The following is a 13,099-nucleotide window of genomic DNA, read 5'->3' as shown; positions in this document are numbered from 1 at the left end:
CGTGTGGCCGATCGCGGCCTTGTCTCTATGTTGCTTTTTTTTTCCTCCTGTTCTTTCTCCTTCTCTTATTATGTTTTAATTTGTTTTTTCTCTGTTTCAGGAACTGCAAGATTCTCCTCTGGTGGGTATACATTCCCTCTCACAGTTTTTGGGGGGAGAGTGGGCTCCGTCCTCGCGGTCACGTCTCGCCACCATTTTAGGGGGTTGGCTACGCCCCTGCCTTCAGCTTCAGGCAGGAAATGCAAAGTCTGCAACCCTCAGGACGTGAGCTACGGACGGGGCCTACGCCAAAGATCATTAACTTTATATATATATTCTGCTTGCTGTTTGGTAATAAATATCAGTGTTTCATTATCTTCCCTCCCGAGTCTTTCTGGTAGAAATGAAACTCTAGCGCAAGTTCTGCCGGGAAGACTCAAATGTTACGTCACTATTAATTCAGATCTAACCAATCATTATCTAACACTTGGAGTATAAAAGATTGGTACTTACACTTGTCTGAGTTCGCAGATGCTGACGCGAACTTCACCTCCATCCTCCCCACCACCACCAGGATGGTCCCTGTCCTTACTCCCCGGGGGTTGGCTACGCCCCTGCCTTCAGCTTCAGGCAGGAAATGCAAAGTCTGCAACCCTCAGGACGTGAGCTACGGACAGGGCCTACGCCAAAGATCATTTACTTTATATGTATATTCTGCTTGCTGTTTGGTAATAAATATCAGTGTTTCATTATCTTGCCTCCCAAGTCTTTCTGGTAGAAATATGTTAGAAACTTTAAGAAAGTTTTGTAAGGAACCCCGCATTGGCCCAAAAACGGAATCCGACAGCCTGGGCGAAGGTTAACGTGTGTATGCCTTTTCAGCGCCTCTGTGAAGTTCACTTAATTTCACTCGTTTAATCTGACTCTAATTTCAAATGATTATTATTCTTAGGTTGTGTTTCCAATTAAAAATTAATTATTTGTTATGTATTAATTTAGATATTTGATTATTCTGGGTATCTCATATTTTCAATTATTCTTTCATTACGGACCCATATCACCACTTCGGCCGTTGAGTGCTTTTCACGATCAGGCAAGGCGTTGTCAATTGCTATTTCTTTGAGATCTTCTTCTCCAGATGAGTTTTATTGCTTTATTGCATGATGCTTGATCTCTGTTTTTGTCTAGCAGGAAAATCAAGTCTTACACTTTTATGTGTGTGACATAAAAATACAGAATAAGGTTGCTGAGGAATTGAGTAACATGGACAATCAAAAGCCACAGTTTTAATCAGATGAACACTGCACTCACATTATTGGCAGCTTTTTCACATATGTAAACATTTTGTGAATATAAAACATTGTTATCATACTAACTATATATTATTTCTGTCCATTCTTAAATTATTTAAGAACTTCAAGAATTTGCATTATTTAAAGTAGCAAACAAAAACTGGCTGCATACAGCAATCTTCACAATGAGAGAAAACATGGAGATGTGCTCTCTATGAATATTAAATCAATGTTACAATTTAATCAAGAAAATTCATTTTTACAAGTTACCTGTAGATCAAATGTAGAATTGGAGATTTAAATCAGAAAAGCAATGCATTAAAATAAACAATACATGAAGCATCACAGAAAGCCTCCAAAATAACATCAATAACATGAATAATCTAATTTGAATCACAATTATGTTTAAAACATTATTATGTATTTTTTAAAGGATGAACAGACAGTCTGTGGGTTAACAAAGAATAAATCCTGCTTCTAACCTCTTTAGTTTTCAATGAGTAAATGATGGGATTCACACAGGGTGTGATGAGGGACGACAAAGACAAGCACACTGTTCTTACATTTGGGTTTATAATAATTCCAGAAAATCCAAGATTGAAGATAATAAAAATTGGAATGAAGAATATGGCCACTAACACGAGGTGTTCGGTGCACGTGGCCAGTGCCTTATAACGGCTCTGATTATTCTTCATTCTAAATACAGCGATCAATATACCCATGTAAGTAAAGAAAATAAAAATCAAAGGTCCAACAATGAAGAGTATAGTTAAAGCAGTGGCAAAATTCCACTGGTGCATCGTATCGCTGCAAGCAAGTCTTAAAACAGGAGCATAATCACAAAAATAGCTGTTGACCTTAAGAGAGCCACAAAATGAGAGGGTCGGGATGGATGAAATGCCATAGAGTACTGTAGTAAGACCAAAGATCCAACCTGAAACTATTATGTAAGCCATTCTGGTGTTTGTGTTTATAGACTCCTGTCTTAAAGGTAAGCAGATCGCAACGAATCTGTCGTAAGAGAGTATGCATATGGAAAATGACTCAAGGGGTAAAAAAGCATAGTAAGTGTACATTTGCACAAGGCACAGTTTGAATGGCACAAAATTGTCAAGAACAAGGTAAGTCTTTATCATGCCAGGCACAAGAGAAGTGCTGAGAACAAGATCAACCAATGCCAGATTACCAACAGCCATGAACTTTGGGACATGCAGTCGGTGGTCATAGAAAATGATAGTGATCAGAAAGACATTGCATATGACTGTGATCACATAAAGCACAGTAAGGAACATGACATAGATATTATTGTAAGGCATTGAACTGAAGGCAACAATGTAAAATCCTGCAGGCTGACTGATGGAGTTGTTGGGGGCAGGATTGCTGGCATTCTGCATGGCCGTCCTTCCTTTAGGGCACAACTTGATTGTGGTGTGCTTTGCTTTCAGTGGATGAGAAACCAGATACCTATGAGAAACAGTCACAAACAGCCTGTGCTTTACAATTCACCTTTAGCATCTGTGTTATTTGATGGCATAAGCCTTTATCAAATTCAGCAACAAGAATGAAAACATAAACATAACATGTTACAATGACTGTCTTTCATATACATACATGCAATAATGTTGTGGTGGTTTGTGGATCATGCAGACCGCACTGTTGTCTTCACTGCAGTTTTTGCCTTTGCTTCACAGTCCCGGATTACTGTGAATCCTGAATGTTAACTTGATAATCTTTTTTGGGAAATATATTGTCCAATTTGTCCTCCAGAGGTGTCATTAAAGAACCTCTGGTATGTCTTGAGAGAAAAGACATTCATTAGTGGTTTTTGCTTCACTAATGTGAGATTATTGATGGTATAACTAATTGCCTTAAGTGTCACTAATTAGTCTGTTTTTGTGTTCATTTTTGTGACAACAATAAAATTTCTCATGTGGGATGATGCAAAGATGGCATTATGAAAAAAATTGTATATCAAAAACTTTAAATTTAAAATGAAAAACTATACATTTTTTCTGAAGCAACTTTTTGATTTAATTTATATTATGAAATGAATTAATAAATAATAAATATGTTCAAGGTGTTCTTTTGGTCTTTCCATTTACTGTATCAAAGAATCCTGAAAAAAACTATATCATGGTTTCCACAAAGATATTAAACAGCTGTATTCTACATTAATAATAATAAATGTTTCTTGAGCACCAAATCAGCATATTAGAATGATTTCTGAAGGATCATGTGACACTGAAGACTGGAGTAATGATGCTGAAAATTCAGTTTAGCAGCTGCAGAGGGAGTCCAAGTGTGAGCCCACACTGACAACACTCCGCACATACACTATATTGCCAAAAGATTTGGGATGCCTGCCTTTACATGCATATGAACTTTAATGACATCCCATTCTTAATCTGTAATGTATAATATGGAGTTGGCCCACGTTTTGCAGCTATAACATCTTCATCTCTTCAGGGAAGGCTTTCCACAAGGTTTAGGAGTGCGTTTATGGGAATTTTTGACCATTTTTCTAGAAGCGCATTTGTGAGGTCAGGCACTGATGTGGGCGAGAAGACATGGCTCGCAGTCTCTGCTCTAATTCATCCCAAATGTGTTCTATGGGGTTGAGGTCAGGACTCTGTGCAGACCAGTCACGTTCTTCCACACCAAACTCGCTCATCCATGTCTTTATGGACCTTGCTTTGTCATTGTGGAACAGGAAGGGGCCATCCCCAAACTGTTTCCACAAGGTTGGGAGCATGAAATTGTCCAAAATGTCTTTGTATGCTGAAACATTAAGAGTTCCTTTCACTGGAACTAAGGGGCCGAGCCCAACCCCTGAAAAACAACCCCACACCATTATCCCCCCTCCACCAACACTTTACACTTGGCACAATGCAGTCAGCCAAGTACCTTTTCCAGCCAACTACCAAACCCAGACTCGTCCATCGTATTGCCAGACAGAGAAGCGCGATTCGTTACTCCAGAGAACACATCTCCACTGCTCTAGAGTCCATTGGCGTCGTGCTTTACACCACTGCATCCGACGCTTTGCATTGCACTTGGTGATGTAAGGCTTGGATGCAGCTGCTCGGCCATGGTTCTTGAGCTAATCTTGTTAATCTAGCTAATCACAAACAGTTGACTGTGGAATATTTAGTAGTGAGGAAATTTCATGAATGGACTTATTGCACAGGTGGCAGCCTATCACGGTACCATGCTTGAATTCACTGAGATCCTGAGAGTGACCGATTCTTCCACAAATGTTTGTAGAAGCATTCTGCATGCCTGGGTGCTTGATTCTATACACCTGTGGCCATGGGAGTGATTGGAACACCTGAATTCAACTTTTGGGAATATAGTGTATATACGTTAGGGGTGGACAGCATGGGTGCCCGGGGAGCTAACTGTCATGTTGGGGCGATGTTTGTGTCTTTAGAGGCCTTTGTACAGTGGTGTCAGGCAGCCTGCATGTACACATCTTATCAATAGTGCATGAGGGGCACTTGGGTATTGTAAGCGCAAGCAAAGATGCCAGGACCTGGTCTGGTGGCCAGGCATTGATCACGACATTGAAGGACTGGTCAGAGACTGTGAACAGCGCTTTCTCAGTGGAAAGACTGGACAACCAGTTTCACCACCTTTGCAGCCTGTTCCATGGCTATCTCATCCATGGGAGCACCTTCAGCACATTCATGGCCATGGCATCCCCCACCATCAGCGCTTTCTGGTGGTCATGTATGATCTCCATTCTATATGGCCTGAGGTAATACCAGCCAGGACAGTGACAACACAGACCATTACAGATACTGGAGAGTCTGTTTGTTTGCTGGGGCATGCCCATTGCCATCACCACTGACAATGGACTGCAGTTTACCTCTGCAGACTTCACCACTTTTCTCTGCTGTAAAGGAATTAAGCATTTCCATGCCACACTCCACCATCCCCAGGCAAATGGTGTGGTTGAAAGATTAAATTAGAGCCTTAAGAACGGCATTCGTGCATATCTGGCCCAGGGGTACACATTCCCAACAGCACTCAACTTAACGCTGATGCATTACAGAGCTACCCAGCACACCACCACGCAGGCCTCTCCTGCTCTGCTCATGCTTGGCCGAGAGATAGAATTGCCATTGAACAGACTCAGACCACAAGAACTGTCAGCTGCAGCAGCAGGTGGCACCTGGGCAGCAGCCAAAGCTGCCGTAACTTCAAACCAGAGGAGAATGAAGGACAACTTTGATGGAAGACACAAGGCCAAACCCAGTAAGATAACAGTTCTAGACTGGGTTCGGGTCCGGAGAACCCACTGTAGCAACAAAATGGTATTGTTTTTGGTCCAAACCCCTCCAGGTGGATTGTCAGTTAGGGCCTGCCACATTTTTGTTGAGCAATAGCTCTCGCAGGCATGCTAGAAGACTGCGGATAGTCAAACCTCAATCTCTTTAGCCACTGCTATGTGAATCAGGATGGCCAAGAGGTACTACAATCAACAGTGTCTGAGGGTTGGCTGATTTAAGCAAGAGCACATCCTACATTCCTAAAGGACTTTATCACTGACTTTCATGCTTAGGTGTTTAGTTTTTTTTTTTTTTTTTTTTTTCTCTATCTATAGTTGAAGTGAGCACAGTTTATTTAGTTCTTTTAGTGAGGGAGGGAGGAGATGATGATGTGATCAACCCCTATTTTTTGGGGGGTTATGATGGGGTTACATTTTGTCTTCTGTGTGTGCATGTGTTGTGTGTGAGTGAAGTGGTTATCTGTTTAGCTGTGTGTGGAACTCATCTTCATGTTAAATAGCTAACTGAACTACTCCAACATAACAGCAGAAGCTCAAACGTGCTGTGCAATGCACAAGAATGAACCACATTAGTTCTTGCTCTTGCGTGTCATGTGAACATGCTTGAGCTTCCATTGGTTTACCACAACTTATGTGCGAGTTGATGAATGTGTATGCGAATTTGGTGAAATTAATGAACAGTTTGCCAAAAATAGAACTTTTTCCTTTCTTATTAAAAAACAAACAAGCAAGCCCAGCCCAGGAGAAAAAGTAATGCAAAAGTAACGTAACACATTACTTACCATAAAAAGTAAGGGAATTAGTTACTATTTTAGGTAGTAATGCAATATTATAATGCATTACTTTTAAAAGCAACTTTCCCCAAAACTGTTTAGAACAAAATGCAGTCAGAAAATCTCATTGTAAACGCTTCCATCTCTGCCACATACTGTATAAAGAAATTGCAACCCAAAGGGAGAAATACACACTCATAAACAACCTAATGACTCCCAAACTGTCTCTAAATAAAGACAACATTGACAAAGTGACTCATTTGTTTGTCTTATTAAGGCAATTCTGAGATAGAAACAAACCAGGTCTATTCAGTGGGAATGATTTCTGCCCTAATTATCTCATCTCATGAGGGTAAGAGGTAATGACCTTACCTCTTAACCTAACCTGCAATGTAAACATGTTTGTCCTCAGAGTGAGCTAACTGATCTCCCAAACTCAAAAAGACATCATAATACTCTCAAAACATAAATGAAAAAAAAAGAAGAGGAAGAAGAAAAAAATAGAGACAAAGCCATTAATTATTAATGAGAAGATTTATTTAGTTTAGGACCAGGAAATTTAAATGGTCAACTTAGGCCACACTATGATTTGGTATTTATTTGTTCATTAACACTGATCATTTCCATCAGATAGAGATGAGTTTATTTCTAGATTTAAATTATTGAGAGTTGGCTGCAGTGATGTACAGTATGACAAGATAAAAATCAGATGTGAATATTAACTACACCATTTTGCTTTAAATGACTCAAGTGTATCATCTTCTGCCACCTGGATTTTGATTTGACTGAAGCTCCAGGAAGACAGCCAACTGACAACAGCCTTCAATATCTGTCAAAGCCTTCAAATATCTCTTTTGTTTTTTATCTTTTGCCTCATGATTGCTGATTAAATTATTGCTTTGTCAACTGATATCCACATTTTGGTCAGATGAAGTTAGTTATTTATTGATGTTGATTCAGCCATCATTTAGTGGCCTGATTCACTGATCTCATCCAGAGTCTGAGCTATAAGCGATATTGAGAGCTAATCTGTGCGTTTCATGTTTATTCTGAAGTTGCCTTTGCCGTTTGTAAAGATATTAAGAATTTACTTCAAGAAGGTTTTTATAACTTGTCCAGAGCAACTGCTCTCTCTGAACTTGTCTAGCCGGGCACATTTCATTTCACGAACAGGAAACATGTTATTTTAAAGGTCCATTTTAAAAGAGTACATTCATCGACGTAAGTAGCCTGCTGAAAAATCCAACTAAAACCAGCCTAAGCTGGTCAGACTGGTTTTAGTTGGTCTCCCAGCCTGGTCATAGCTGGTTTTAGAGGGGATAAATGACAGCAGGGTAAAATGACAGTATGTGTAATTACAATTTCTATCCACAAGATGGCAATGTTATATCAGACACATTTAGTAAATCAAGTCATAGTATGTCTACATATTACATGCATATGATTTATTTTTGTCTCAGCTAGCATGACCTTTCTGAACAAATGCTGTTTAGATAGCCAGCAGTTTAGACCTTGGTGGAGTAGGTAAACCTGGCCCCAGCTTTGGAGACCAAGCAGCTTTTGATTTTCATCAGAGACATATCTACTGTAAGATACAGAGTAAAGACAGTTTTAAACAGTGCAGTTATTAAAAAGAAATACTTTATGTTAGAAACTTTAAGAAAGTTTTATGTGTGTGACATTAAAATACAGAATAAGGTTGATGAGGAATTGAGTAACATGGACAATCAAAAGCCACAGTTTTAATCAGATGAACACTGCACTCACATTATTGGCAGCTTTTTCACACATGTTAACATTTTGTGAATATAAACCATTGTTATCATACTTACTATATATTATTTCTGCCCATTCTTAAATTATTTAAGAACTTCAAGAATTTGCATTATTTAAAGTAGCAAACAAAAACTGGCTGCATACAGCAATCTTTACAATGAGAGAAAACATGGAGATATGCTCTCTATGAATATTAAATCAATGTTACAATTTAATCAAGAAAATTCTTTTTTCAAATTACCTGTAGATCAAAGTAGAATTGGAGATTTAAATTTGAAAAGCAATGCATTAAAATAAACAATACATGAAGCATCACAGAAAGTCTCCAAAATAACATCAATAACACGAATAATCTCACTTGAATCACAATTATGTTTAAAACATTATTATGTATTTTTTAAAGGATGAACTGTCTGTCTGTGGGTTAACAAAGAATAAATCCTGCTTCTAACCTCTTTAGTTTTCAATGAGTAAATGATGGGATTCACACAGGGTGTGATGAGGGACGACAAAGACAAACACACCGTTCTTACATTTGGGTTTATAATAATTCCAGAAAATCCAAGATTGAAGATAATAAAAATTGGAATGAAGAATATGGCCACTAACATGAGGTGTTCGGTGCACGTGGCCAGTGCCTTATAACGGCTCTGATTATTCTTCATTCTAAATACAGCGATCAATATACCCATGTAAGTAAAGAAAATAAAAATCAAAGGTACAAACATGAAGAGTATAGTTAAAGCAGTGGCAAAATTCCACTGGTGCGTCGTATCGCTGCAAGCAAGTCTTAAAACAGGAGTATAATCGCAAAAATAGCTGTTGAGCTTAAGAGAGCCACAAAACGAGAGGGTCAGGATGGATGAAGTGCCGTAGAGTACTGTAGTAAGACCAAAGATCCAAATTGCAACAATTATGTAAACCATTCTGGTGTTTGTGTTTATAGACTCCTGTCTTAAAGGTAAGCAGATCGCAACAAATCTGTCATAGGAAAGAACACATATGGAAAATGACTCAAGGAATAAAAAAGCATAGTAAATGTACATTTGCACAAGGCACAGTTTGAATGGCACAAAATTGTCAAGAACAATGTAAGTCTTTATCATGCCAGGCACAAGAGAAGTGCTGAGAACAAGATCAACCAAAGCCAGATTACCAACAGCCATGAACTTTGGGACATGCAGTCGGTGGTCATAGAAAATGATAGTGATCAGAAAGACATTGCATATGACTGTGATCACATAAAGCACAGTGAGGAACATGACATAGATATTATTGTAAAGCATTGAACTCAAGGCAACAATGTAAAATCCTTCAGGCTGACTGATGGAGTTGTTGGGGGCAGAATTCCTGGCATTCTGCATGGCCGTCTTTCTTTTACGACCCAGCTTCCTTGCAGTGTGTTTTGCTTCCAGTGGATGGGAAACCAGATATCTATGAGAAACAGTCACAAACAGCCTGTGTTTTACAATTCACCTGTGTTATTTGATGGCTTAAGCATCAAATCCAGCAGCAAGAATGAAAAAATAAACAAAACATGTTACAATGACCGTCTTTCATATGCATACATGTAACAATGTTGTGGTGGTTTGTGGATCATGCAAATCCTGAATGTTAACTTGATCATCTTTTTTGGGCAATATATTGTCCAATTTGTCCTCCAGAGGTGTCATTAAAGAACCTCTGGTATGTAATAGTCTTGAGAGAAAGGACATTCATTAGTGGTTTTTGCTTCATTAATGAGAGATTATTGATGGTATAACTAATTGCCTTAAGAGTCACTAATTAGTCTGTTTTTGTGTTCATTTTTATAACAATAATAAAATGTCCCATGTGGGATAATGCAAAGATTGAATTATGGAAAAAAAAGTGTGAAAATTGTATATCAAAAATGAAAAAGGAAGGAAAAACTTTAAAAATCTTTCTGAAGCATCTTTTAAATATATATATATATATATATATATATATATATATATATATATATATATCAGAGGTTGCGTTAGACTTTAACATTGTCCGTCATTTTGACGGACAGGGTCGTAAAAATTCCGTCATAATCTATTACTACCCGTCATTTTAATTTTCATATTTTAATTATAATAACACATTTAATTGCTTTTATTTTTGTTCACAAATAAAAGCAATTAAATGTGTTATTATAGCATTTTAACAAAAATAAAAGCAATTAAATGTGTTATTATAATTAAAATATGAAAATAAAAATGACGGGTAATTCACACGTGAAATTTCTCTGTACTGTACTATAGGCTACGATGGTAGCCATTAAAGAAAACGTAGTTTCATATTTATGTTTAAATAGTCCTATGTTATATTTTAAATTCATCTATTTGATTATGAAAAGTTAACAGCATGAGTAAGATGCATCATAAGATCAATATATCGGGAGACATGGAGACGGTCAGACATGATTTTAAACACTTCATTACGTTTTATTTTGTAGAAAGCCTTTCTTTAAAGTGAATTTCGTTTTGTAAAAATTGTATCTTAATTTTAATCAATGTTTCATTAACCAATTGCCTGGATGTAATAAATAAGAAACAAATATAGCAGACAATATAATCATGACATGGAGGCGCGGGCGCGATGAACTGGAACGGGTCAGCTAAATGAACCGAAGCTCAGCGGCTGCTTGCCTCACATACATGAGAAATATATCCAAAGAAAGCTTTAAATACCTACTTTAACGAAAACGAATTAATTCAAAACGAAAAGAAATAGGCTACTCTGATTATGTAGACTAAACCGAATGAAGTGCATTCTCTCTCTAGCGCATCCATGAGGAGATGATGAGAGTCAATATCAACTTCATCTTTGCAGCCGACACTGATTCAGAAAACATTACTTTATTAATAAACAATTAAAATGTCTCCTTGCTGTTTTGCGCATTCATGAGACCAATATCGATTCGTAAATCACAGTCGATCTCTTGGTAGGCTATATGCTGTTTTCAGTTGATGATTAAACAGTACATTGTGCACCTCCCATCCAATAAATCGCAATAGGCTTAACGCTTTGTGTTGCTTTTGATATGGAACAAAAGTCTCAGATTCCAAATTCTGTCCATTTCATTAAGAAATTCAAGCAATAAATACCGTTTTGGCGCTCTTTAATGTGGCGTGATAGAGAGTTGTAGCTTCTGGGTACTCGCCTGTGCGTTATCAGTATCAAATGCATAGCAAAAGATTCCTGCCAGTTTTATTTTTGTTCTGGATCCAGTGCTCTGCTGCTACATTGGAGCGCACTCGCCACCAACTGGACAGGTGTGGAAATTACAGTTACAATTTACAGTAGATCACCCTGAGTGTAATCTGTCACCGTAACTGACGGCCTTCAGATTTTTCCGTCATTGATAAAAAAATTCCGTCAATGACGGAAAATTTTCGGTTAACGCGACCTCTTATATATATATATATATATATATATATATATATATATATATATGTGTGTAAAACACATCAGAGTAGACATCTGCCTCAATTTGGAGAGTAAAATAAACAATTTTCACAGTTTTTTATCTTCATAATCTATTTTTAATTGCATAAAGAAAACCGTATAATTAGCTTTGATAGCACAAGCTAATCAGAATTCATTTTAATCAATGCTTACCCTGTACAAAGGATTTGAGCTGGCCAGAGGCTATTGGATTGACAAAATGTCTTAATTTGAGGTGTTTCGAGGGGTAACAGCCTCTCCAGATTAGTGAATGTTTCCAGTCTGCCATTGGTCAGACATGAAATTATCTTAAGATGTGTGGGATTACAAATTTAAGAATCTGTTTAAGATCTGCTGACTTTTGTTTTAGTGGTCACTTCTAAAGCTGTGTGTAAGGGCAACACCTTTAAGGACTACCCACTGAATGCCTATAAAACATCATGTATACACTGCATTAGTTAGACTTGGATGACTACAGCGACGCACAGTGTGTTTCTCAATAAAGAGTAACTTCTGCTTGAAAGATGCTTGAAACACAAATTAAGATGCTTTTGATGAAATCTGAGAGCTTTCTGTCCCTCCTTAGACTGCTTCAAAAATTTCAGAGATCGTAAAACTAATCCGTTTGAATTGAGTGGTTTAGTCCAAATTTTCTGAAGAGATTCAATCGCTTTATATGATGAACAGATTGAATTTAGGCTTTTATTCACATATAAACATTGATCAATGAACATGAACAGAAGCTCAACCAAACCTGCCTGACCCGCTAAAACAAACCTCTTGCGGAAGCTCAAACGTGCTGCCTAACACAAGAATGAAATTGGTTCTTGCATGTCAAGCAAACATGCTTGAGCTTCCGTTGGTTTACCACAACTTTTGGGTGAACTAATACTTTAACCAATGTCTTTGCTACTGATTATCCAATTCAACCACACTAATAAGCAAAAAATTATTTTAAACATCACATTTGTTTACATTTTTTGTTTTTATTGCTGAAGAAATAGTGTTAAGCTTTTTTCTCCTGCATCTTGTTCTTCTGCAATCCAGAATGGTAGCACAGCTGAAAGGTTTGTTTGAGCTGTGCCCTTTACTGTACAGATGTGCATTTCCTTCAACCTGAAGCTTATTCATTTCACTTGTAATAATAGGTAATCCAAGGCACTCGAATCAAGCGAAAAGTAATGTTAAAAAGCCTTTATTTCATCTTGGCTGTTACTTAAAAACAGGTGATATACACAAGCTGCACACCTACGCGTTGCGGCTATTGCCTTCGTCAGGGTGTGAACAGCAAACACATTGAAAGTTCATCTTGAGCAGCAGTTAATTAGTCTAATAACAATCTGGTTATGCTACTTCAGGGAAACAGGAGTGAAAGAATTTAAAGATTACACATCATTTTATACCAAACACTGTATACACCATAACTGAAATGAAAAAGAGAAAAAAAAAAAAAAGAAAAAATAGAAAAAAAAAAAAAAAGTATCACAATACTAATAGTCACAAATCAAGTAACATTATAATTTTTATTTCTAAAA

At 37.5% G+C, this 13,099-nt stretch overlaps 2 protein-coding genes across 2 annotated transcripts; both read right to left on the bottom strand.

Annotated features, from left to right (window-relative positions):
• Window positions 1-1,249: 1,249 nt before the first annotated feature.
• Window positions 1,250-3,055, bottom strand: LOC125262895 (olfactory receptor 10A2-like). The gene is made up of 2 exons (XM_048181738.1): window positions 2,883-3,055; window positions 1,250-2,735 (listed from the first exon to the last, which is right to left on the bottom strand). The coding sequence occupies exons 1-2, from the start codon at window positions 2,912-2,914 to the stop codon at window positions 1,688-1,690; spliced, it is 1,080 nt and encodes a 359-aa protein (XP_048037695.1). The 5' UTR covers window positions 2,915-3,055; the 3' UTR covers window positions 1,250-1,687.
• A 3,836-nt stretch (window positions 3,056-6,891) lies between these two features.
• On the bottom strand, window positions 6,892-9,707 carry LOC125262894 (olfactory receptor 10A2-like). The gene is made up of 2 exons (XM_048181737.1): window positions 9,680-9,707; window positions 6,892-9,545 (listed from the first exon to the last, which is right to left on the bottom strand). Exon 2 carries the CDS (start codon window positions 9,473-9,475, stop codon window positions 8,498-8,500), a length of 978 nt encoding a protein of 325 aa, XP_048037694.1. The 5' UTR covers window positions 9,476-9,545; window positions 9,680-9,707; the 3' UTR covers window positions 6,892-8,497.
• Between the last annotated feature and the right edge of the window lie 3,392 nt (window positions 9,708-13,099).

This window comes from Megalobrama amblycephala, linkage group LG2 (genome assembly GCF_018812025.1).
Source record: "Megalobrama amblycephala isolate DHTTF-2021 linkage group LG2, ASM1881202v1, whole genome shotgun sequence".
NCBI lineage: Eukaryota > Metazoa > Chordata > Actinopteri > Cypriniformes > Xenocyprididae > Megalobrama > Megalobrama amblycephala.
The sequence above is the reverse complement of the archived record's forward strand: the minus strand, read 5'-3'. Positions and strand labels throughout refer to the sequence as shown.